General features: G+C 42.9%; 3 protein-coding genes across 3 annotated transcripts; 2 read left to right on the top strand and 1 right to left on the bottom strand.

The window, feature by feature from the left end:
• The first annotated feature begins 550 nt into the window (after nucleotides 1-550).
• LOC144738893 (semaphorin-4B-like) lies at nucleotides 551-7,028 on the top strand. The gene is made up of 13 exons (XM_078621891.1): nucleotides 551-739; nucleotides 910-972; nucleotides 1,327-1,431; nucleotides 1,817-1,928; nucleotides 2,015-2,131; nucleotides 2,335-2,492; nucleotides 4,131-4,312; nucleotides 4,486-4,636; nucleotides 4,849-5,059; nucleotides 5,133-5,248; nucleotides 5,583-5,740; nucleotides 5,840-5,931; nucleotides 6,256-7,028. The coding sequence occupies exons 1-13, from the start codon at nucleotides 551-553 to the stop codon at nucleotides 7,026-7,028; spliced, it is 2,427 nt and encodes an 808-aa protein (XP_078478017.1).
• Nucleotides 7,029-10,265: 3,237 nt separating this feature from the next.
• LOC144738892 (ras and EF-hand domain-containing protein-like) lies at nucleotides 10,266-15,929 on the top strand. Its single transcript, XM_078621889.1, has 16 exons — nucleotides 10,266-10,558; nucleotides 11,417-11,569; nucleotides 12,500-12,590; nucleotides 12,833-12,928; nucleotides 13,510-13,625; nucleotides 13,706-13,774; nucleotides 13,985-14,066; nucleotides 14,165-14,251; nucleotides 14,331-14,498; nucleotides 14,588-14,683; nucleotides 14,766-14,913; nucleotides 14,982-15,063; nucleotides 15,234-15,348; nucleotides 15,441-15,554; nucleotides 15,665-15,741; nucleotides 15,824-15,929. Exons 1-16 carry the CDS (start codon nucleotides 10,266-10,268, stop codon nucleotides 15,927-15,929), a joined length of 1,893 nt encoding a protein of 630 aa, XP_078478015.1.
• Nucleotides 15,930-16,390: 461 nt separating this feature from the next.
• Nucleotides 16,391-19,579, bottom strand: LOC144738891 (peptidyl-prolyl cis-trans isomerase FKBP8-like; the record flags this gene model as incomplete). The annotated part of the gene is given in 8 exon segments (XM_078621888.1): nucleotides 16,391-16,477; nucleotides 16,561-16,698; nucleotides 17,979-18,056; nucleotides 18,230-18,349; nucleotides 18,351-18,412; nucleotides 19,362-19,397; nucleotides 19,400-19,469; nucleotides 19,471-19,579. Coding segments are annotated over 8 exon segments (700 nt in total), but the record flags the coding sequence as incomplete, so codon positions are not given.
• Between the last annotated feature and the right edge of the window lie 6,845 nt (nucleotides 19,580-26,424).

Raw genomic sequence — 26,424 nt, 5'->3', positions numbered from 1 at the left:
ACTCATTTTACTTGTACAGCGACAAGTCACGCCAACAGTTATCGTGGCGCTCATTTATGTGTGAATCCCAGAGATATATTTCTTGACATACGTCAGATCACATTAAAAAAACAATAAATTGTGTAACTGACAATGCTTTGGTCACATTACAGGAGCAAATGTCTTGTATGAGTTACAAGCTTCCATCAGCTTCCTGCTTCTGTTTATTCTGGCATGCCTTTGGGGAGCAGGCTTCCAGGCTGCTCTGTTACTGCAGTGTGAACGTCATTCACTGATGTAAAAGTAGAGGATGTTTCTGTCATCAGTGGCACACAGATAACCATGGATAAGCTTTCTTTAATATTTTTGTATGTCTGAAAATATATATATATGAAAAAATGCATGTGGTCCAGCTGCTTTGTTGCTGTAGAGCTCCGTAATGAAACAGACCAAAATGAAATCCGTGTTTATCTCAGACAGAAATGATGTTTGTTCAGCTTCACGTCCCCATTCACTTCAGCATATAATGCGCTTCATATCCCTGTATTATTTATCAGTTGCAGATTAAAGGATGCTTTTTGTGTCCCCTGTCTATCAAGATGCGAAGGAGCGGACAATCAGAAGTTTCTCAGTGGGCGGGGTCTTCAACTATACCTCCGTCCTGCTCAGTAAAGAGGACAACATGCTCTACATTGGTGCTCGGGAGATCCTCTTTGCTCTTAATCTCTCTGATATCAGCGCAGTGAAGCTCCAAAGACACGTAAGAGTGCAAACATCTGCAAAATCTATCACCAAACACAGTAAAGTCTATGAATATGAATAATAAGCTGCCAGAGCCTTATGAATGAGTAGGAATGTATGGCACTCTTCGTCAAACACACCTCACCATAATATATACAGTATGAGTTTGATTGTGTTTGCTTCCTGCAGCTCGTGTGGAAAACTCCAGACAGGAAAAGAGACGAATGCAGTTTTAAAGGGAAAGACCTGCAGGTAAGTGAACCGCTGGTGGAAAAACTCAAGCAGCGAAACTTTGATGGTTGAAATGTTATTTACAAGGTCCACGGAACAGTGGAACATGAGCTGCATGGAGCCTTGGAAATTTCCTGTGAAGTTGTAACTTTCCAATCAGCAACAATGGATTTTTCCCTCCCATTCAAGCTTTTCCTCTATGTACTATTTTGCTCTCTGATCACTCCTGTATGCAAAAACACTGACTGGGAAACTGTGTGGACTTAAATGCTGCTGGGGGGAGAAGAAAGACCTAATATGTTTTATTGGGTTGAAATAATTCAATTTGCATCCATTTATTATCTCATGACCTTCTTCCTTGTGTGTCAATTACAGACGGATTGCTTCAACTACATCAAGATTTTACTCCGCATGAACAGCACTCAGCTGTATGTGTGTGGGACGTACGCCTTCAGTCCGCTCTGCGCTTACATAGTAAGTGTGAAAATTAAATAGTGTCTGCTGTACTGCCCAGGTTTGCCCCAAATGTGTCTCATGGTTGCAGCTTCCTGTCACTCATCGCCGTATCAGCACAGGGGTCGATATGTGGTGTCTGTTCTTTAGATCTACGTGAAAGAGTGATGAGCAGCATATTTGCTTGCAATGTGGGGTCCATTTTTTTTATTATCTCCTGGGGCAGTGGGAAAAGGATGAAAATATTTGACGCATTGTAATCACTGTACACAGAATGAGGAATCAATTCCAGCTGTCAGTCCTATCGGCCGTTGGCTTAGTACGGCGGCCCAGAAGGGTCAACGAAATGCAAAGGCCACAAATTTATAAGTAGTCTTCACTGTTATCAACTACACATGTGTGTTTTCTCTAGAACACTCCAGACTTCTCCCTTGCCAAGAGTAATACAGGCGAGATTGTCACAGAGGACGGACGAAGCCGCTGTCCCTTCAACCCTGAATACAAGTCCACTGCCATCATGGCCGGTAGGTACAATAAGGATGAGCCTGACAGTTAGGTCTGTCAGCTTTGTTTAAATCTCGGAGTCGTGTAACAATCACTCTCATTGCAGATGGCGAGCTGTACGCAGGGACCGTCAGTAATTTCCAAGGAAATGAGCCCATTATTTACAAGAGTCTAAGCCAAGGAACTTCTCTAAAAACAGAAAACTCACTCAACTGGCTTCAAGGTATGGTGCTGCAGCCAATGAGTAAAGCTTTTCACATCAGAGCTTCACTTTGATCATCGCGTTCTTCTTATGATATAGTCACGTATCACAAATCCAGCATTGTGCAGACAATGCATGATGCATGCTCTGGATTGAATTTTACATTCACAAAAAATGGAGATATTGCTGCTGAATGCTGACAGGATTGTTTATGCTCCTTTCAGATCCGGCCTTTGTCGGCTCTGCATACATACAGGAGAGTCTGCCCAAGGGTAATCTGGTGGGCGATGACGATAAGATTTACTTCTTCTTCAGTGAAGCAGGGAAGGAGTTTGATTTCTTTGACAACACCATTGTGTCGCGCATTGCTCGCGTGTGTAAGGTGAGTGGTGTTTGAGGGCAGATAGTCCATCTTTTTAACTTCAAACAGGTCCACTGTTCTAAACAGAGCATGGTGTTTGTATGTGTGGGTTTGTGTTTAGTAATCACGCCCACACATACACATGGTCTTCTTTGGTAAGCCTCTTGAACGTGGAACTGTCCTTCTGGGTGATGCAGGAGTACTTGTTCCAGAGAAACGTTCCTACTGCAAGATTTTCTCTGTTTGTTTCTTTCGCAAACTCAAGACTCGGTTTGGGATCAGTATGAGCACAAAATGAATTGTTGTCTTGTGAGGTATTTCAACTTTCCAACTTAGCACACAAACCTCACACTGAAGTGTTTTATGGTGCTGTTAATGTGTGCTATGTAGAATGACACAGCATCTGTTCCATATACAGTATGTACACTGCAAATGCATATGCAAATATGTTAATTCCACTTTACACAACTTTACAAGAAGAGTATTTTCTTTTTGTTTTTAAGCCTCGGCTTTCTCCAGATCGATTTGTGTGCTGACAGTGTCACATTGTGACACAGGTCAGTGTCACAGTGTGTCAGAAGAGTAACAAGTTGTTGGAGTTACTTGAATCCCAACCCACAGTGTACTGTTTATTGTGGTGTGGGAACAGGTAACAGTTGTGACTAGAAGTGTTTTGTTTTTTGTGAAATGGACCTCGCATAACTGTATGAGGTGGTTTCCCAAACATGAATATACCAAAAGCTTTCAAGTAAAGCGAGGGTTTAGATGAAAGCTGGATTCCTTTGTCCTGCCTCTAAAAAATCCTCAGTCAGACGTCTTATGCTGGCTGCCGTCTCCCCTTTGTTATTTGCTCAGGTGCTTAGTGTACAGGTTCCACTTCATCGAGTGGCTAACTACGGAGCAATAAACAATGTTTTGCTAGAGGCACACGAATCAAAGCTTCTCATTTATGGGATCATTGTCTTTCCCAGAAAGAAGCCGTCTGCCAAGCTCGTCTTCGTTTGGAGCAGCCCTTAAAAATGGATGCTTTAGCAGAGAATTAATCAATGGGATGCATTGGCTTTAATAATTCAGAAGTCAATATCAGTACAGAGAGCCATTCAATTATAAACCTGGGTTCAGACGTGACATGCTGGAAATATTCTTTCCATTATCTTTTCTTCCTCAGCCACAACAACAAATAATTGCCTCAATTTTGGTGTATGTCATCTCCCATCCACGCTGGTTTTTCCTTCGAATAATATAATTCTAAAGTGGACACAATTAAATCCTCATCTTAAAAGGTTTTGTACTGAAAAAACACAGTTACATTTGAATTAACTAATTTTTTAACAGGCTGATATAGCTGATATAGCTTTTAATCATGTGTATGAAAGGTGCTATACAAGTGTATAATTATTATTATTATTATTAAATAAGTATGACCATATCACACCACATGACATGTTGTGGTATTTAAGGAGCGTTATGGCAGTGCGCCATATGGTGCATATTATTATTTCATGCCACGGCTGCCAGATCTCATCATGTCACACTTGAGTTTCCATCTCTTTGTGCAGCAGCATTGGGCGCAGACACACCGGTCATATATTCTTCTTGCACACTCTACTGGCCAGATGGTAAAACAGCTCTGACCAACAAACATTACCTGTGTTACAGGGAGACCTGGGAGGTGAGAGGGTTCTGCAGAAGAAATGGACAACCTTTCTGAAGGCTCAACTCTTGTGTGCACTGCCTGACGATGGCTTCCCGTTCAACATAGTCCAGGACATGTTTGTGCTGACACCCAGTCCAGAGGACTGGAAGAGCACCGTTTTTTATGGGGTCTTCACGTCTCAATGGTGAGGACTCACGTTTAGTTTTGAGATTAAAAGACACCAACCAGCTGTAAAGTAGATTACAGCAATGGTTCAATGACACAAGAGTTTAAATTATTATATTCAAGGATGTTACAGCTAAGCATAAATCATTAATTGAACACACAGTAGTGAGATGCTTGTTTATGTTTCATAAGGTATAAGGGTGCCTCAGGGAGCTCGGCTGTTTGTTCCTTCACCATGGACCAAGTAGAAAAAGCCTTCAGTGGCCGATACCGTGAAGTCAACAGAGAAACCCAGCAGTGGTATACTTACAACCATCCAGTCCCAGAGCCTCGGCCTGGAGCGGTGAGTACAAGCATGCCGCCCTCTGCTGGAGAACTAGTGGGCCAGCATTTTACATGATGTCCGTGGAATGAGATGTGATGATGTCGGTCGTTAGATCAGAGTGGCGACACTCCCCAGCGCTCTCAGCAAAGTACTGCTCCTTTCATTTCTGGCAGGTTTGACACCGCCAGTGTGTCTGCAAATAACCAGACTTTTTTACGTTTCCCTCACAGTGCATCACAAATGCCGCCAGAAACCAGGGTATCTTGTCGTCTCTGCACATGCCGGACAAGGTGCTGAATTTTGTGAAAGACCACTTCCTGATGGACAATGTGCTCCGCAGTCAACCTTTACTGCTGAAGCGGAATGTTCGGTACACGCAGATCGCTGTCCATCAAGTCCAGCCAGCACACAAAGCCTATAATGTTCTCTTCATTGGCACAGGTAGATTATACGTCTACACTCAGCATTTCTAGTATTTCTCCACAGGCAGGCCTCATTTCTGTGTCTTTTACAGATGACGGGAGACTTCATAAAGCCTTGAATGTGAACAACAAGATGCACATTATTGAGGAGATGGTGCTCTTCCAAAACTCACAACCTGTCCAGCACATTGAACTGGACTCTGAAAAGGTAGGCGAGAGAGAGAGAGAGCCGTCCCTAGGTGGCGAGTAATGACATGCTCACTAAAGGCCTTTATTGTCACTTCAGAGATTCGATGAGCCATGACGAGTCACTGCCTAAAGGAGACTTCATGTTAAATGAGATAATTACATGTGACACTCTCTCAGGGGAATTACTGCAGTTGTAACAGCTGGAATTGTGACACTTCCTGAATTCTGCTACTCTGCTATGAGGGCATGTCAGATACACGCACGTTAAGTACTATATTTAGAAAAGTGTCAGTCAGGTATCAGATGAAAACAGTCATCCTGCTATTATCTGCTTCATCATCTCTCCTCTGTAGGGTCGGCTTTATGTGTCCTCTTTCTCTGAACTGGTGGAAGTCCCAGTAGCCAACTGCTCTAATTATCAGAGCTGCGGGGAGTGCATCCTCTCCAGGGATCCTTACTGTGCCTGGAACGGGAGGCAATGCATTGATGTCAGGCAGGCTCCAGTGAGCATGTATGTGTCCTCAGTCAGCTTTCAAACAGACATTTCTATAATCACCTGGAAATAAAAGACGGTGTGTTTCAAATGCCTGATGACCAATGGTTCTTTCAGATCATGGCAACAGGATGTGGATGACGCAGACACATCAGCTATTTGTAACAAAACGGTGCCCAGCCCTCGGCTTGCTAAACCTCCACCTACACGTGAGTAGCAGTCTGCCCCTCAATGCGCAGCATTTCTGTTGGCTCTGTTCCAAATAAGCATGGTCCCCTGCGTCTGGTGAATATATTTGTAAATGGGCTCCATTCATATTATAGTGCCTCTTGGTTTGACTTTGCTTTTGCAATGCTGCCAGCTTCTTTGATAAAAGGGCAGCCAGTCCACCTGCATCTGTGGAGCATCACAATGCTTTTTAGCAGCATGTAAAATTTGCACCTCCTGCCATTGGGATATTGAACATTTTTCCGTATTGAAGATGAGTGGTACAGCACATTTCAGCCGATATCTGATTCAATCTGTTTCCACAGGAACGTCATCATGCCAGGTGATTGTTATCCCAGCCAACACGTTCAAAGTTCTGCCTTGCAAACTCCGCTCTAATTTGGCTGAGAGGAGGTGGGAGTTCAGCGAGAGTGCGGGGCACTTCCACTACCCCAGCCCTGAGGGTGGGCTGGTGGTGGTGGCTCAGGCTGACAGACAGGAAACCTATGAGTGCTGGTCCGTAGAGGAACGCTTCAGGCAGCTGCTGGCAAATTACTGTGTGAGAGGTGAGGCCAAGTCGGAGAGCACTACCCTGACAGGCCGCTCGCGTCCGCCGTTGATCTCGCAAGAGGACTTTGTCATCCTGCCCGGTGAAGCTCGCTCACCACAGATCAACACCAAGACCTACTGGAACGAGCTCATTGTGGTGTGTGCCCTCCTGGCGTTTTCTCTAGTGGTCTTCTCTCTGTTTGTGATATACCGACACCGTGACCACATGAAGTCCATGCTCAAGGAGGGCGAGTGCCCCAACATGCAACAGAAGAAGCCGAGAATAGTCGTGAAGCCTGCTGAGAACCTGCCACTCAACGGCAACACGGTTACAGTGTCTGCGTCGGATCACAAGGGTTACCAGACACTTAACGACAACTACATCTGCAGCACTCCGCCACACGAGTGCTCATCGCCTGACAACAGCAAGAGCTTCTCACAGTCAGAGAAGAGGCCTCTGAACTTAAAGGAGAGCCATGTGGAGATTTCTCCCACGTGCCCACGGCCACGAGTGAGACTCGGATCGGAGATTAAGGACTCTATAGTGTAATGCCGACTTCATGTGACGTGGAGCAACTTGATTTAAATGCAAAGAGGGCATCTGCCAAGAAGGACAAACCCCTGTTTGGAGGGAAAACTGAGGAACAATAGACTCTTTACGAAGGGACTTTCACGACTCCGATTTTGCACTTTGTCTTAATTTGCTCTGTTCCTGCGGTTGGTGTACATATCCGTTAGTGTTCCTGTCACCCATCTGCATTCACAACACTCTTTCTGAGGTTGCCTTCAAACCTTTGCCGCTTTCACGTACATCTCAGAAGGAGAATGTAACAATGTCGTGACTGAACTCATAGCGTCGCCACCCAGTCCGTCCAATATCTCATGGTAATGCTTTGACGGGCAGAGGGATATTCAAACATGATCTCACATTCTTTTTACGTCATTCTGTCGTCTGATAAGAGCCTATCCTTCCCTGAGGGGATTCGCTATCGACTGTAGAAACAGTAACACCAGAAAATACACAAACTATCAGGTGAGGGAGGAGACCTGTTACAGTTTCCGAGATAACCAGGGTGTTGTCACGTGATACTCATTGTTTAGACTTCAAGATAAAAAAGGACAGAGGCAGAATTCAGCGAAAACAGAGATTAACATGAAAAAACATTCAAGGAATCACCTCAGCATAAATCACTCCACTCTAAATATACTGTATTATCTTTATCCATGACTGACAGGATTTTTAGTTGCTACGACTACTTTGTGTGGACTCGTGACAGGGTTTCATTCACTAAATGTGACAAGGGGAACAAAGCCCATTCCAGGTATTTTCACCCTCCTCCATCAGACAGGCATTCTATGCAAAGCACATAAATGTGACATGAGGCAAACAGCCCAAAGGTATCTAGACAAGTGGCACTGCAAATACATGTACACTCACTCCTCTTAGGCTAACTGAAAGTATGCAAGAGACTAGCTATCTTGGTGTATTTACGGTGGAAGAAATGAAAGAGATGATAAGATGGGAGGGTTCAGGACAATAGCATCATTCTTTGAATGCTGATTCAACATAATTGTGGCCAAAAGTTCCTTTTTACATTTTCACAAACATACATTTGGACACTGTAGCAATTTAAATGCACATCATATTCCTAAAAATAACACACTATCTGTATATGCTTGGCATTTGTTACAGATCTAAAAAAGAAGAAACACATCTTGCTTAAAAAGCTTAAAACAGAATTTAAAAAGGCAAATAACTTTCATTCTCATGTACTAACTAACATTAGGAAGACATTTATTTGATGTGAATGACCTAACTCAGTCAAACAATTTATGACTGAAACTCAACTCGCACTGTGTCAGGTAGTAGTTGTCAAAAATACACAAAACGTAGAGGATGGTGTACTGCTTGATTGGAATGCATCTGATTTGCACATGTTGAAAAGCCTTAGTTTAATACAGGTCCAGGATAAATCTGCCTTTGGGGGATGGAAATTGCCTTCTGAAACTATAATCAAGAGACGTGCCTCTTGGGATAATGATCTAACCAGGTAACGGTGCTGTGCTGTGGGTATGACACGAGTGGCCATGCTGAGAAACACCAGTGAAAACATGTAATTTGATACTGTTGTACAGTGTGTGATCATGCGTTGTTGTTGTTTTCTTTGTTATAGTGGCTTCAGCCTCAGTCAGGGACAGAATTTTACTCCTGAAATGTAGCACACAAACAACCACTGGCTGATTTTGATATACGGAATCATAGATAAGCATAGTATTACCTTTGTTATAAATGGCACTGCAAAACTGGCCCCAGTGTCAATGTCAACACTGGCCAGCCTGATCAATCATGCAGAATGACTAATTCATGCTTTGACTGTTATTTAACACATACACACACACGCACACACACACAGCAGCGTTAAGTGAAGTAGCTGTCTGAACAATATTAATAAATATCTGCAGGACAAAAATGTGATTTAGGAAAAATGTGTGCAGGTAGAATAAGCTTCCATTTTGAAAACAAGCCTAAAATATTCTATGGTTGATCCTCTGAACGCCACAGTGTTGTCTGCTCTCTCCAAGTGAACCACTATAGTCAGGCCTTCTGCTCAGATTCTTGTCAAGTTGTATTGTAAGTACATTTTTTAATGTAAAATTGTTTTGTAAATTCAGCTGCCAGTGTAAAAAATATGATGAAATGCATTTTTTGTATCATACATCACTGTTTCTTTCTTTTTTTGTATTGTATATAAAAAGCACTTTATTTTAATTTTTCAAATAAAGATGAAAAGGATGCGTTTGTTTCTGTGAATCACTCCAAAAGCCTGACGTGGTTTGGTTTAAAATATATCCCTGGATGATTTTTCAACGATGGTGTCTGTTTTCTGTTTTAGGAGAACAATATGTCTTATCACACCGTTCGTTAGATTTATTTTGTACCCAACACTAAAGAAAAAAAACACACAGTATGAAACTAGGACGACACAGTAGCCAGCCCTTCTGAAAATGCTATTCAGAATATGTCTCTGATCCCACCACATTTCAAACCACTAACCCTAATCCTAACCAACAATGGTGCAATGCATCAACAATTCTTTTTCTCAAGCCCAAACTCATTTCCTTTACTGTGGACATGATGCGTTCACATGTGACGTTCAAACTCTTACTTAAGTTGTGATACGTATGTGTAACTTATTGAATGAGCTTGTGATGATTGCGCAACATTGGTTATCCCTAACAAAAAGGTCACTTCTTATTAACTCCCATAGTTTTTGGATTCCATGAAATAATTATCTTATTGTGGGCACCTACTAAGGAAAAATAGAATGTTTGGAAATGCTGTGTTGACAATTCTTTGCTCTATCAAAAAGCACTCTGGAAATTTGTGACAAAAAGCTCTGGTTGGGTTCTCAGAGTGCATCTACTTTATGCACATGGTATTTTGTGGACGTGGCGTCTCAAACAAACCCTGAGGAACAGAGAGGATAACAGCCATCCCATGAGTTTACACCTGCAGTAAATACACTGCACTAGTGTTTCTGTCGCTCCCAAAGAACGACTGACCCGGGATGGAGACACACGTCTACAGAAACAGAGCTTTCAGTTTGCACCTGAATTGCTGGACACAAGCTGCAGGTGGAAGAGGCGCGACACCGATCCAATGACGTCACCATCTTCTACTGGGCCTGTGGACCAATCAGCGGCCACCGTCACACTTCACTGACACTCATCAACTTTACATTCACTTCTTGGGAGAATTTCAGCTGTTAGCGGGCTTTATGTGTTTATGTGTTCAAGAATGGACATACCTGCACTCCGGAGACTCTTTTCAGCTTGTGACGTAAACAAGTCCGGTAAGATTGAGTACGAGGACTTCACGGTGGTCTGCCGGGACCTCAACGTCCCCGAGTCCGAGATGCAAACTCTGTTCCACAAGTTCGACGCGGACGATGACGGATTTATCGACTACAGCAGATTTTCCTCCATGTTTCAGGAGGTTTCAGACACTCTGGACCTGGGGTCTTTTAGCGTCGGAGCAACCCCCAACCAGAACAGCCCATGGGGGGAGTTCAGAGGCAGGTTAGATACGGAAAGTCTCTTTTCTGAAAGGTAAACTCAGTCACATCCGGGTACCCATCTATTGGTATAGCTAACTGCTAGCAAACATTTCGCTGACTGCTCGCCAAATGCTGTAGTTCTCTTGAATACTTATAGGATAGAGTATGGAAGTCAGTTAATGCCAAAACTAAACCTTACGTTCACATCCATGCGCAAATTTACTGTATTTGTTTGAAAGGTCTCCCAAACTAAATCCATTTCTGTGTCACTGGTGTTTTCTATGTACAAACATCTGTAATCATTGAGCATTTTCTTACTTTTTCCACCCAAAATAAAACATAACTTAAAACAGTTCCATCTAAATAAAAAAAAAATTGCTTATATCATGCTTAAGTAGTTGTTGTTCATTTCGATAACTGACATTACAATATCTTGTGTCAGTTTTGAGTAAACCACCTCTGCGGTTTAAATACCATAAATCTCCAATCTGAGATAGTGTTGTTGTTTTTTTAAATTATTATTATTTTGTATGTGCTGTATGCCACACTTATTAGAACAAAAAAGGCTCCGGAATTTCAGTTTATGCTTGAATGAATCAAAATTATATGAAAGTTTCACTGTTTGAATTAAATTACCAGGAAAAAAAAACTAACTTTCCATGATCTTTTTTTTTTTGAGACACTTTTGTGTATTTTGTGTGTCTTAATTAAACACAAAGGATGTTCTGATAAACCCGATGCTTTGACAAAAGCATTTTGATGGGAGGATCTATATCCAGCAAGGAATGAACCAAAGAAATATTCTTGGGTGGAGTATGAGTTTAAGAAAACAACACTGACCTATTTCTTGGTGGTGGGACTGTTTGTTCTTGTCATGCAGTGTCCGGGAGCAGCTGACTGAACTGTACCAGGCCATCCACTCCTCTGCAAACATTACACTGCTCCAGCAGTATGAGGAAATCATCCAATCTTTGGCTGATCAAAGCCTGGACAACAGACTACAATGTGAACAGCTGGAAACAAGTTTAAAGCGGTAAGAACTAATCACAGAGTTGTTTCTTCCCATACATATAACAATGCGATGTAAGCTTAGAAAAATAAATAAAGAGGTCCTGATCGCCCTCTTGTGGCTGAATACAACAATCTCCATCCCCTCGAGAGTGGATGCACGTAGTTGTGCATCTCCAGTTGTTGCACCTGGAGTCTTTGGTCTGGACATGACATGGACTTGGAAATGTCATTTCCTGTATTATACCAATTAATTTTAGTCACCTATCACACATGTGATTTCCTGTTTCCTGTTCAGACACTGTTCTGTAGTATGTTCCCATGCTACTCAGAGTATTTGTAATGACTTTTAAGCTGGAACCATGAATCATAAGTTCATATAAATTTTCTTTAAATGTGTGCAGTTATTCACATAGCAGCATGGATTGTTTTTTTTAACACTTCCTGCTTGCACCGAGATTGTCTGCTCAAACTCTGTGCTCCAGTGACTGTGGGGCAGTAGTACAGTGACATTCCAGGTTTAAGGAAGTAAGTCGGTGCCTCGCCTGTTTATCAGTTCTTTTAAAACAGGCATTTATATTCAATTGTCTGCAGTAAGTAAAATGCCCTTTAAAATCTTTCAACCTAACTCATATTATGCATTACATACATACATTGCACTTCTGTTTCACTGCAGTATGTCAGTTCTTGTTGGGAGATCTGACTGCAAACATCAGTGCACTGTTGGAATCTGTTTTAGAAGGCCGTCCCTCCCTCGACCCCTATTAGTTGGTGCGTTACCTGAAGTAAGCAGGTGGTGAGCTGCACTCAGGCAGATGAGATATTTGTACAGGAGGTGAATGAATTTGACTTTTAATATCCCGCGGAGTGAATCTTTTTAACGGTATGAGAATCTGCACCGATCTGTCAGTGAGGCGACAGACACTCGACTGAGTATGCGTTCCTGTTGACACAGAGCCGAGGAGATGAACAACAGTCAGCTTGCCGAACTGGAGGACGATATACAGCAGCAATTGGCCAGAACAGAAGAAAGCGTGAGAGCTGAGGTGAGTCGTACCTGCAGTACTTCTGTGCTCCTGTGATTTACTGTGACATTTATAGAAAGTTAAACAACCACATTTATTCAACAAACACAAGGCTAAAATACCTACTTCTTGTTAGTTCCTGTGAGCTATGTGCATATTTGTGGCTGCCGGCTTCACAAAGAGCCTCTGTAAAGTCAGTTGAAAGCCCCTCTTCAAGGCCTGGTCAGTGCGCAGCTCTCACTGCTTTGGTTTCGTGTTTATAGGAGCGAAAGAAATTGAAGGGCATTATGTCGACCATGCAGAGGAAGCATGAGAATGAGGTAGCAGACCTGCATGCTACTGTGGAGAAACTGTTAAAGGTAGGCGTGTTTTTTCTTTTCTGCTTTCCTTACATGTTCCTTTCATCCAAACTCTACTGTGTGTTGAACTTTTAAAATACACGTCCTCTTTTTTACTTTATGTTGAAAATGTAAGTTAACTATATCCAAATACACAAATATCAGCTTGCAGATGTTGCATGGTGATAGTACACACAGTTCATTCAGCCAAAAGTAAGTCAACAGCAAAGCTTGTTGAAGATTTAGAGTTACAAACATAATTTTTACTAGCTTTACCTGTTTCCATTAACACGAATAACGTTCTACTCTCAGCAAAAAAATGAAACTGCAAGGAAGGTCCTTTTACCTCCTTGCGGTGATGTACTGTCACATTAAACAGTTTTATGTTTTAAGAAATATAATATCAGCCCTGTTTAATCCAGTGAATATTTTTTTTCTCAAGAGCCAAACAGATTTGGAATTCAGCCAATCAAAGGAGATCATGGTCACACTGAACAAGAAAATACGTGATCTCACACAGGTTAGTAATGTTGGAAGAAATCATCCTTCTAGAAATTGTTGTACCAGCTGTACACAAATGTTTATTTAAAACCTCTGCTCAGGAAAACGAGCAGCTTCGCCACTCTCTGCTACAAGCCCAGACGAATATCGCCATCCTGCATTCAGACCTGGATAAGCTAAAAAACATGTACGCTGACCAGAGTGCTCAACAGGAAAGGTGAGGCATCGTCCAAAAGCTCAACATGTCTGGACTGTAAACAGGATCTTGTTCAATAGGGGGGTTGTATTTATATACAGAGACACAGAGGAGCTGAAGAAGATGCTCGCAGAATACCAGTCATGCTCCAGTCACATTCAGATTCTACAGTGAGTTTTCCCAGTTGATGATAATGAAATATGCAATGAAAGATGGCTCAGATGGTTCTGGTTTGTCTGAAAATGTCATCATCTACATTGTCATGGACTTTAAGTGGCAGTCGACTGCATGAAAAGATGCGTGAAAGGTTTCAAAGGATTTAAAATTCTTTGTTTTAGCCAACGTGGATGAACATAATTAGTGCACATCTATATTCTCAGGGACATAAACCAAACACTGTATGACAGTAATGACGGGCTGCGCTCTGCGCTGGCTACTGAAGTGGTGGCAGCTAAAAGAAGAGTAAGTCTGTTGGTCATTCTCATTGGCTCTTCATCAGCTGTAGACAGACAATAGATATATAGTTTGAAGTTTCAAAAATGTCTCCTCCACCCCAGCAGCTCTCTCCCCAAAATGAAATCCCAGCTCGCCGGATGAAACCCGTTCGACAGAGCACGCTGAAGAACGACAAGTATGGAAGAGCTGATGTGTGGATTGGTTGCGCTGGAATTAAAGTGTTCCAGCTGAAGTGTGTGTGTGTCATGTTGTGGTGTCAGAGTGGAGCAGTCGACCTACTCTCATGTGGCCACCTGGGCTGATAAGTACTTGGACAGCGGCGTCTCTCTGGTGATGGACGCAGCCGAGAGCTCAGGCAGCGACTCTGACATCGATGACAATCGAAGCTCGGTGGAAACTCTTACTTACAGTTCCTCCTACCTCCCCTCTGATGTCGAGGTCAGCACAGACATCAGGTTCAATATTGCAGAAAATCAAACGCCAGAATCAACCATGAGGACAACAAATGCTTTTCTCATCTGTTACAGACATCAGAAGTCAAATCTGAAGCTGCAGCATCCGTTGCTCAGAGCAGAGTCAGTCAGTCATCCCTGCGAAGACGTTTGTCAGCCTTTTCCACAAAGGTAAAACCTTTGGGCATCCTCAAACTGAATGAAAATGTAACTAACAGTTTCCCTTCTTTCTGTGTTTTGTTGTCCTTTGAAGCCATCAGAGGCAGACGTAGAGGAAGCAGAGGACCCTGCTCTGCCGTTGTACCGTCTGGTGTTAGCTGGGGACGCTGGAGCAGGAAAGTCCAGCTTCCTGCTGAGACTGACAGTCAACGAGTTCAGAGCAGACATCCAGACGACTCTGGGTGGGTACCACCACAAACCTGGCATTGAAGACGACAGACTTATTTCAGGCCGTTTTCTTCTTTATCAGGGGTTGATTTCCAAATCAAGAGGATGCTGGTGGATGGAGAGAAGACATGTCTACAGATATGGGACACAGCTGGACAGGAGCGGTACTGCTCTCACTCATAAAGTGTTTCTCACGGAAGTAGTACCAGGGAAAATATTTTGAAAGTTTGCAAACTCTTTTCTTTAGTTACTTCTTGGAATGCTGATCACACACTCTTCTTTTTATTAGTAATTAGTAATTTAGTAATTTAGTAATTGTCTTCCTTCACTTCAGGTTTCGGAGTATTGCCAGGTCCTACTTCCGTAAAGCTCATGGAGTTCTGCTTCTGTATGACGTTACTTCAGAAAGCAGCTTCCTGAACGTCAGAGCATGGGTGGATCAGATCCAGGTCATTATTCACAGCCATGCCTGACAAAGACTCAGCAGAAACATGGCTTTACTCAGAATCTCAAAGGAACAATGTGCTTTGCTTTGCTGAAGGATGCAGCTGAGGAGAAAATCCCCATGTGTGTTATTGGAAACAAGGTGGACCTGCGAGAGCAGCTGCCAGAGGGGCGCTGTGTCAGTCGTTCGCACGGAGAGAAGCTGGCGAAGGTGTGTAACTGCCCGTTCCAACTGACGATCACATGTTTATATAGACGCCAAACCTCCCAGGTGTGTAAATAAAGTGCCTGCAGCCATGTGTGCCGTTGCTTTTCTCGCAGGCATACGGTGCCTTGTTCTGTGAAACAAGTGCCAAGGAGGGAACCAATATCGTGGAGGCCGTGCTTCATCTGGCGAGGTAGGAGGCCGGAGATGGAGGGAGTTGACTGCCTTAGTGTTTCACAAACCTCAGCAATTTTTCTTTTCTTCTTGTTCCACAGAGAGGTAAAGAAAAATGTGACAGTGAGGCAGCAGTCAGACTCTCAGAATCTCAGTCTGAGTAAAACCCACCCAAAGAAGTCTCTGAACGGCTGCTGTGGACTGTAGACTGTAGACTTCACTCAGACCAGGAGGACCAGGATTGGTAGCTTTTTGTTTTAACTTTGTTTAAAACTTTTAAATTCTCCGATCAAAATGCAGGTTTTTAAGTTCTATTGTATTTATTTGTTGGTAAATGTATTTTTATGAAATAAATGAAAAAAGGGATTCCACAGAGGAGCAGAGGGATTTTGCTGAAATGAAAGCTGGAATAGATGAGCTGAGATTTTTCAACTACTTTATTAAGCACAGCGTGTGAGCATACTTTGTAGTTTCATCACATTCCAGAACTCACACCCGTTTTGACTATAAAAAGAGATTTATAAATCATGTTCATCGTGTTAATCACAAGTGAAATCATACCTCAACATCTTAAAACGTCATTCTACCAAACGCATAAATAGATCTCAGGATGAGTGCAGCTGTGTTCGGTCGTCCTGCATCTTCACACACATTTCCAGTGAACGATGTCAGTTTCTTGCCGTCAGAACAACCGAGGTCAGTAAGCTGCCCAAAGCTACCACCAGAGCTCCCAGTATCAACTTCCAGGAAATTCCCTAAAACACAACAAGAAAACCTCTATGAACAAAAAACCCGTTGCATATTTTAATCAACAGCTGGCATAAATGTGTGAGCTTACGAATGTCTTCTTCTTAGAGGGAATCAGAAAAGGTGTGATATTGTCTCCAAGCATCTCTGCAGGTTTGGCTTTCCACTCTCGGGTGTCTTTTCCTCCTGATTGTCTTTTGACCAGTTTGGACAGCTCAACGTGGATTGCCTTAAGACAAAAAGAAGTGTTACAGTGTGTATTCACAGTATGTATGTATATTATTGGGCTTCGTTTCGAGGGATAAATGTAAGAATGTGAAGTTGTAGTGTCACACATGTCCAGCAGGTGAGAGCAGAGGGCTGAAATTGAAAACCTTAAGTATCAAACGGCAGCTGGCCAGAGTAATGTTAAGATAGAAGACTGAAATTAATATTGAGCCATTTTTTTCTTCTGCCTTTTAAAAAGGCAGAAGTCCTCACAGAGCAAAACCCTCTTGCAGATGATCTCTGGGGGTTGTCGACTTGCCTTGAAATGTTTGAATGAAACACAAAAGATCTATGAATGAATATAAACATTTCGTTTTTTTCTTCCTCATTCTTCAACAGACAAGGTTCTCACGCTGCAGTTAAATCAAATTCTTTCTGAAGTACTTGGTCCAGCATTTAGACAAGGGTGTAATTACCAAAGCAGCAGATATTTTGGTTTTGTCTAGACGACAGCAGACATAGTTCAATGGTGGCAGTGCGCCCTATCGGTCAGGTCATTGTCACAGTGTTTTAAACAGCAGATGGAAATGGGCCTACCAGATTTTAGAATGTCTTTAAAGAGAGTTAAAAGTACTTGTGTGTTGATGTTTGACAGATGAACTCTCTTACCTTCAAAAGAGATTTAGGCTGACAGGTCTCATGTGACGTGACCATTATTATTGTTCTTCTTTTTTTTTGTATATAATTTTTACAATACATGTTCCCAGCACAGATTTCTAAAAGTCCCACGTAGGCGGCCATACGTGATGCTTTGCTCATTGTCCAGAACAGTATTTTGATTTATGACCATAAATAAAAACATCATCACCAGCCAGATGTGAGCATGCAAACACACAGAACAGCAGTTATAAAAAAGTGCTTTTGGGCAATATTTGACTTTCTGCAATTCACTACTGTCCTTTATGCCTTGTTCTCATCAACAACGTCATAAAAAAGAATAGACTGAATGCAAAATGAACCTGATTTACATGGTTGCAATATATATATACTGTATATACAATCTCTGGATCTATCTAATGTATTTTTTTAGTTGTTTTTTTTTTCAGAAATATTGAAAAACGATGAGAATCAGTATTGTAATATGTGATTTATTTGTCATTCAAAGTATTAAAAGCATCATTGTCCTTTTATGCTGATTCAGCAGCGTAGCTTTGTGGATATGTTTTTTACACGTGAGTGAAGTGAAGGTGGCTGCGGGTGTTGTTGTACTGGAAAGGTGTACGCGCTCACCCCCAGTCTCACCTTGGTAGCCGGCTCCAGTTTCAAAGCCTTTTTTAGCACCTCCATAGCCTCTTTGTATTCGCTCATGTCTGACAGGAGCTGAAAGAGATTAGAAGCAGTGTAAATACTGCTGGAGGTCTTCCATCAAAACAGTCATCATGCTGCTGCTCTTTATTCCTCAGAAATACTATAATTCAAAGTAATGCTCCTAGGAACTCGCCCCTCGCTTCCTACTAATGCGGCTCAGATTCTCATTAATAACACCACCTCACCTTCCCCACCCTAAAAAGGGCCTTGACGTTATTTGGCTCGAGGGCCAGAACCTCCCGGCCGGTGTGCAGCGCTTTGTCAAACTGCTCCAGTTTGAGCTGAGCGGCAGCCAGGTTGTTCAAAACACTTGACCCGGTAGTCGCGCACCTCCTCCTCCTCGGCTTCCACTGCGCCATTGTTACCATCTGCACAGACACACGGAGACTCACAGCCTCTCACCACGTGCAAACATTGGCGCTAGATATTTCCCAATATGTGACATGTAAAAGAGTCTGGATCACTGAAACTCCCATCGGGGAGAGTTGTTGTTTCCTACATTGTCGTATCTTTTGTCTCGGTTAATTGTCTACAACTCCAAGAAATTGTGTTTTCAGAGTTTGGTATGATGTGTTCAATTAACCTCACGCACTGATAAACTCTCCGGTGTCAACGAGGTCGCTTGGTGGTCCACCCTCAGTGATACTTTGTGAAGCAAGTCGTCATGAACGTGCTTGGTCACATTTTCCCTGTTTCATCTAATGAGCACAGCGATTAAGAAGGTGGAAATAATACAGAAGTTCATTAGCTCTGATTATGCAAAACAAGTCATTTATCATGGCTCTGGACTGGGATAGATGTGGCACGGCATCATGATGTGATGATTAATGTGGCCGCAGACTGCAAGAAAGTGATAAACCTGTGTCATTCTGCCTAAGACGCTGCAAAAAGGTTCTGCCTGATATCTTCTGCCATCCAGTGAGGATACATAACTATTCATTTTGTAGCGTATCTGACGTATGAATACACTGAAATCTCGATGCTTGTGTAACAAGGTTGTTAATGATTTTCTATTTGACCATTAGTGACATCCGTGTTATTTCAAATGCTAAAGGCCTGTTTTGATGCCAATGAATGTACTGGTGTTGACAGGTAGAAATGTCTGTGAAGGTTCTCAGTCATCCAGGTCATGGTATCTTGCTGGGTTAAATCGTAGAAGCTTCTTCAGTTTAGAACTGAAGAAGCTTCTCGGATGTGTGCCGTAACGTCTTCAAGTAAACCAGAAGTCCATTGCCTACGATTTAACCCAACAAGAGACAGGTAGAAATGAGCTGCTTGCCGGAGGCCTGATGCTCTCCGAGTACTTTTTCAAGTTACCTCTGCTGCCGGTGGTCAGCACCTCCAGAGCGATCGGTAAGCGTGCGCTGCCATGCTGTACTCCTCCCTCTGGAAATGAAAATTTCCTCGCTCTCGTTTCTGGTTGCCCGATGCGGATCCGGTCTGCTACGGGCAGAGTTAAAGGGTCTGGTTTCTCTCTGACCTCCAGCAGCTGGAGCTGGTAGAGTAAAGGAGCCCAGGCAGGAATGTCGGGCTCTCTGCAAATAAACAATGACACACAAACACTGTGTTTCTCTCAGCCAACAGCCAACAAAAGGTAAGATCAGAGGTACGAACCCTTGTGGACTCCCAGCTTTCCCATCTCTGATAATAAATCTACTATTGAGTTCGTCATCAGAGACTCCACGTGTGCTCATTCCTACCTGAGAAAATCTCTCCCCACTGACTGACCGAATATGAATCACAGACAGTCTGTGCTTTATCAGCTGATATTTGTGCCTCTGATGGATGCAAGACTAGGAGGTGAGGTTCGACATGAGGAACATGAAACATTTACAACCTGGAATGACCCTGTGACCGTTCGATGGCCTCTGTTTACTCAAGAGTTACTCCAAAGGACAAAAAAAAAGTTTTTTTGTTCTTATTCTTCTTGCAGTCTTCTGACTCTTGTGACAACAAAATGGTTCATTGGTCGTCAATACTAATTAGTGTGTGTGTAGGGATGATATGGTTGTGCCCAAGTTTTGTATATAATATAATGAAATAATAATAATGGTTTAAAGGTATACGTTTAATACATATATATGAATAAAATCAACTGAGAAAGTTCCCTCGCTGACCCCACCCAGTGTCCAGTGCAAAGTGAGATGGGGGTCAGGTCATGAATTATTCAAAGTGGTTGTGTCAGTGATGCAATTATGTCGAACAGAATTGGTTCTGTCCTCAGTTTGTGACAGGAGGCGTGATCAGATTACCCTTTTCTCCTCCACTGTCACAGGATGACCAGGGGTGTGAAACCGGCAGCTGGGCTGACGCCTCCGAAACTGAGCCAGACCTCTGCTCCGAGGACTGAGGAAGGGGGTTCAGAGATGATGTGGCTCAGGCCCCGCAGCCATTTAGACTTGTCAAATTGTTCTTGCATGCCTCTGCATGTTTACAAGCACCAGTGACCCATCAGCTGAGTTGTGTAACAGGCAGTCAGTTAAGGACAGCAGAGAAGGAGACAGATGAGTCTTTTATGGAGAACGTACAGCACATGGTTTGGGTTGAACTGGATGAATTCTGGTCTTGGGTGAATCGGATCACTCAAGGGAGCGAGCTACGCTCAGTCATGAATGGTTTGCAGCACAGTGCATTGTTGGTTTTTGTGCATATTTCCTCCTTACTCTTATCTGGAAGCATTGCACAATATGTTGAAAGCTGCGCGCTTACGTAACCGCGTGTACATACAGTAACGACAACACTGTGTCCGCTGACTGTGTTTTGACGATGTTTTTTTCACATTCACCTCTGAACCTCCCACAAAGAAAAATAGGTTGTTTTTACATGACTGCACCCACCAAAAGTCCCTCTGACAAAAGGACTCTTCTCTCTTCTGCCGGCTGGTACTTAGAAACAGAGACGGAGGGAGGTGGGTTTCTTTATCAGTGCGGTGGAGTGATGTGTCTCAAAGTTCACAGTTCAAAACATTGGCTCTCAAGTCCTGTTAAAAAAAAAACAAAACCTCACTTCTACATCATGCTCAGAAAAATGTCCATGCATTTATATTATATTTTTGCCCTTGTCATCACTTTACGTCACACGCGAGCCGCATCGTGCATCTGTGATGATTTACACACAAACACACACTGCACAAAGCACAAAGGTAGGATTCAACAGGTGACTGACTAATGGTACCGGTATATACTATGTCCACAATGCACTTCACACATTGCTTGAAGGATAATCTGAACGTTTCAGGGTCAGAGCTTGAATTGGTGCCTTCATGAGCACTGAGCAGGAAAAGCACGAGTGTCGAGCTGTTGAGCGTAATCTTAGGACACAGCCTGCTGACAGATCTATATGGTGTCATGCGGGTCACTGGTGATTAGCAGCGTACCAGTGTGCTGTGGCGCTGAACGCAGCCAACGAGCCCCCAGGGTCTGATTAGTGAAGCAGCGGCTGGACACTGGGGCGAGATCCCTCCACAGGATCCCAGTGAAACCTGAACCTGCAACTTAAGCTCAGATCGATGCAAAAAAAAAATAAAATAAAATAAAAATCAGGCTGCAGTCAACAGCTACACCAGCTGCAGTCCAGATGACCACACGCCGAACTTTGATAAGGTCGCTGTTGATGGAAGCATTTGAACATAACGACAGTTACTGTGCAAGCTATATCTAAATAATCTGCAGGAACTGACACACAAGTGTTGATTAAAAAGAAACGCACTGGCCTGCTTCTTTGAGCGTAACCCTTTAACACTGACGGTATCACTGCTGATACATTTGTGTTAGCGTTCAGAAACAGGAGCAGTTACTGGAAGCTGAGAAGTTTCGCTCAGTTCCTCCACCTGGTGTGAAGAAGAAACTAGCAGATGGAGAAAACGTTGGTCAGTTCCTGAAAGTTACACTTCCTATCCAAGTCACTGTCATTACAGTAATGATTTGCTGGCTTCCGGCAACAGACTGAATGGGATTACCGTAATGACAGCAACATGGCTGTTGTCAACTTTCAGGAACCGATCGATGCTCTCTCCTTCTCCTTGCTGATGCGCAAATAGTCACATAAACGGTGAAGAAAATGTCTCCTCCTACCTCCTCTCAGATTGTCAGGAACACGTTTCCCTGAAATCCCTCCCTTACACTGAAAATGAAACTCACACGGGAACAGTCGTGTTGCCAACTTAGTTGTTGCTATATTTAGCGAGTACTCAGACCCCAGATTGACTAGGAACAAATCCAGTGACTTTTTCTAGTGTAAACGGAGACTCTAGTGTTTTGGTGACTGACATGAAAACCCGTTATTATTCTACAGTGACTGTCCACTGTCCACACCCGTCTTGAAGCACCCACAGGCGGTCAGCTCTGGGCATCAGTCCCAGCTGATGTGGCTGTGGATGTTTTCCACACACTGAACATGAGCCGTGAGCCATCTTCAGCGGTTTAAACTGACAGAGATCAATGCCGAACTGCAGATCAGTTCAAATGTGAAGATTTCCATCGGGCGTCAGTTCACTTCAAAGAACTGTTTTGCCCATCGCTACAGGAGAAGGTGCCAGTTCACAATACATCAGCTATCGCTAAGCTGAAGGACATTTATAACAACCGCTGTAGGTCAAGAACCGAGAACGTTCTCCAACAGCTCGGCCACCCTGGAAACTCTCTCTTCTCCTGCTGGAGTCAAGATGCCGTTAACGTTGCCTGAGGGGCGATGAGAGAGGATGAAGAGTATTGTCTTCCCTCAGGCCACCCATTTCCTCAACTCTGAGCTTTAAACCAAAGCTTTGCGATGAGGATAACATTTGTAGAGAAAATGGATGCACCTTTACGCAACACAGTTGTTTTATTCTTCTTTTCTATTACATTGTGATTCATTTTCTAATAGCATGTAAGTATAAAAACAAACGTCAATGCACATTGTATGTATAACTTAATGTGTTTATAATGTGTTTAATGTGTGTAATGTGTTTATCTTGAGCATTATGTCACCGCAGCCATCAGAAGTTGGCAACTGAAACAGTAAGTGAAGGGTTATTTATTTTTATTATATTCAGATATATTTATATATTCTACTGAAACTTATTTATTAATTGTTGGCAGAGTTCTCAAAATGGAAAGTATGTTGTCAAAAATCTGCCTCCTCTGAGTGTAAAACATTTTCCCCAGCAACTGTGCTGGAGTACCATCCACTGAATAGTCACTAACCATTCAGCGATTCAATTCAGATGATGAGATTAATAATTCAGCCCAACACAAACGTCTTTAGTGTGCGAGGAGCGTTTCAACAAGTACCTGCAGAGTCTGCAGCCTCACAGGAGGCTTCTCAGGGTTTTCACAGTGCGTTACATTTTATCAGACCTCTAACTCTTGGGGAAGTAATTCAGGGCGAAAAATTGTTTGTCCAACAATAGTAGGTTGGAGAAAAAGGCAGTTGTTCATAAACAACACCTTACATGATATTCCATTCAAAACATTCCCTCTGGCTATGAATGAGGTAGTTGTGTGTGTACAAGTCATTGAAATGGACATAAAGGACCAAGTGAGACTACAAAAACTACAAAAGAAAAACAGACTTTATACAGTATTTATTTAGTTTTTATGTCACTTCCTGTCAGCAGCTTGGAAAACAACCTCGTAAAACAAGCACTATTACCTATGTAGTCTGTATTCATTACTACATAATTACAGTTGTCTTCACATACATAATCCTACAAGTGTTCATTAGTCATTCACTGAGAACCCCAGGAACAGCGAGGCACAGGAGTGACAGATGGGACGAGAAGGAGCAGCTCCAGAACATTCAGAACTGACGTGCCCTTGAGCAACCGATCGCTCTAATTTTCCAGCTTTATTCTGATGTCACAGCTCCATTGTTGTTTGACTACAGCTGTGCGCTAACACGCAGACAGAGCCCTAAAAAGACACTCGCTCTTTCGTAGCAAATATGATACAAACTGGTATAGCATGAAATCACACACAACACACTCCCATGAGCTAAAACAATACCACTCACACACTGGCATGGCAGGTAGAATTATTCCAACTCAAACAAATGTGTAATGAGCCATCTTATCAGCAGTGTTTTCTATTGCCAGACGTCTTTGTGACGCAGCTGCATTTCATGTGTTGAGGTTGTAAACAGATAAAGGGTGGGTGGCCTTTTCCCTCCTGTTCTATCGCATTTATTATCGATGAATCTGATTCAGGAGCTGCAGCTCAGAGACCTTCCTCATTAGGGTGTGTGACTGTGCCACTGAGTCACCGCGTTATCTGTCATGCGGACCCCTCACCGCTCTGAGAGGAGAAAGTCTCTCCGAGGGAAAACAGACGTCATGCTTTCCGCTATCAATGATGGAAAGGCAAGTGATGCACCCCACGCTTGTTTCTATAGTAACAACCTCAGATAGTGCTCTAACGTAGCGTAATACATGTGGCGTGTAGCTTCAACAAAATTGTACCAGAAGCAAAGATGATTTTATGAGGTTGTTTATTTATGTTTTTGCTGCTGCTGCTGCTGTCGTTCAGTGTGCGCTCTGACTCCAGGGTGGACACAGCACCAACAGAAATGTGCAAAGGAGCTTAACTATAATCCCTGGCATTTGTGAGACGTCACAGCTGGTTTTCTCTGCCTGCTGCCACACTAACTAATTTATAGACAAAGCCTCCTGTTACACTGCTAGATCTAAAATCTATACGACATAAGCTGCTGCCTCCGCCATGTGCTTTCCTGTTTTTATTTGGTTTTATTTTTTTCCGCCCTGCCTTGTGAACACGATGAAACTGTACTCACAGGGTAGCGATTGCTGGCTGTTGAGTCGTTTAATGTACAGCAGGCTTCCTCCGCCTGTTAAAATGAATCCAATCTCAGTTCCAGGCTACCTGCAGGGCACACAGTGGCCTTAATTGTCCAGAGACTCATGAGGATCGTTTGCTTTCACAATTATACGCGTGTACAAGCATATGCCGTGTAGAAAGACTGTGTGTGTATAACATCGGTACCCCTCATATACTGCACTTCATTTGGACATGAGGTGCATATGGTGATGTAATATATCATCACGAATTTAGTTGTACACATATATGTGTGTGTGTGTGTGTGTGTGTGATAAAGCAAAATGAAATTTGAGAGTCTCACTTGGTTGACTATGTCAGACAATGGATTCTTAATCAATCATCAATCAGTTTGAAAAAGTCCAGCGGGAAATTCTAACACAACTTCAGGGACATTGGCTTCATTACAGTTGAAGCGCAGAAGGCAATGACAGATTGTACAGGTGTTATGTCTATTAATTAAAGAAAGGAGTTTTAGATTTCAATTTTCAACTTCAAAGCTTTTAAGTTACAATTCATATTGTGAGTCTTTGGAAGACGAACGCTGTCAAACAAATTATTCTTGCGCTTTGTCGGTTGATTTGAAGAACTGTTAATTTGCTTTCTGTTTAAGTAAATTTGCAAAGGTTCAGAAAGTACGAGTCTGAATTATATGTTGGGCCGTAATTATCATTTAACAAAGTTGTTTTTGCCTTCTCTGGTGAGTTGTGATGATTACTGCGTTTGAACCCACAAATGACTTCATGTGACAATCTGGAAGGTGGAATAAATGTCATAAAGAGATACTGATCAGAAATTAATTTTGCTTCTCTGTCTGAGCTGTCACACATGCATATGCCGCGGCCAGATAACTAGTGCCAAGAAAATGTCATCACTTGTGGAACATCACCTTGCAAACTGAGCGCACAACAAATGAGCCCCATATGAAATGAGATGGAACTTTCATGTGTACGACTTCTCTGAAGTTGCACTGTGTGCGTGTGCGTGTGTGTGTGTGTGTGTGTGTGTGTGTGTGTGTGTGTGCCTCACAATCATTCACTGTCGGCCATGTCCAAAAAGACATGTGGGAGTGTCTTCTGTAGTCTAACCAATACAAATCCAGCTCTCTTTCGGCAGCAACCAGCTGCCTCCTCTGGAGCCTGTGAATCAATAGCAGCACTCTGAACTCCGGACTTATCCGTCAGCTTGTCAGGAAGGAGCCACTGGTGTCTCCTTGCTGAGTAGAGCAAATGCAGCGAGCCATTAGCACGATCCCTTCGTCTGCATGACGTTTGTGCAGAGGTATGAGACCTGGTGCATCAATCATGACGCAAACATTGTGAAGGAGCAAGAGCTTGACCTCACTTAAACAGAGCCGGTGGCAATGGGTCAGGCTCATTACGTGGGACAGGCAAGCCAAGAACTTCTGTCTGATTTGAATCCTTTTGTGTTGCCAAACTAGTTGTTTGCCCGCTCAGATGATGCAGTGTTTTCCTAAACAAGAGCTCACTTGTATTGTGCTTCACCATCTGGAATGACAATATTAAAAATTACCACAGCACAACTAATCCCGTCTGTGCTGTCGAACAACT

This window comes from Lampetra planeri, unplaced genomic scaffold, assembly GCF_965212315.1.
Source record: "Lampetra planeri unplaced genomic scaffold, kcLamPlan1.2.h2 scaffold_1212, whole genome shotgun sequence".
NCBI classification, from domain to species: domain Eukaryota; kingdom Metazoa; phylum Chordata; class Hyperoartia; order Petromyzontiformes; family Petromyzontidae; genus Lampetra; species Lampetra planeri.
The sequence above is the reverse complement of the archived record's forward strand: the minus strand, read 5'-3'. Positions and strand labels throughout refer to the sequence as shown.

Excerpts from the sequence above, each read along its gene's own strand:
- LOC144738893 (XM_078621891.1), top strand. The coding sequence starts at position 551 with ATGCTTTTTGTGTCCCCTGTCTATCAAGATGCGAAGGAGCGGACAATC. Across the intron at positions 2,493-4,130 it reads GCATTGCTCGCGTGTGTAAG|GGAGACCTGGGAGGTGAGAG; the intron begins GTGAGTGGTGTT and ends CCTGTGTTACAG. Across the intron at positions 4,313-4,485 it reads GGGGTCTTCACGTCTCAATG|GTATAAGGGTGCCTCAGGGA; the intron begins GTGAGGACTCAC and ends ATGTTTCATAAG.
- LOC144738892 (XM_078621889.1), top strand. The coding sequence starts at position 10,266 with ATGTGTTCAAGAATGGACATACCTGCACTCCGGAGACTCTTTTCAGCT. Across the intron at positions 12,929-13,509 it reads CTGTGGAGAAACTGTTAAAG|GAAAACGAGCAGCTTCGCCA; the intron begins GTAGGCGTGTTT and ends ACCTCTGCTCAG. Across the intron at positions 14,499-14,587 it reads ACCTCCCCTCTGATGTCGAG|ACATCAGAAGTCAAATCTGA; the intron begins GTCAGCACAGAC and ends CATCTGTTACAG.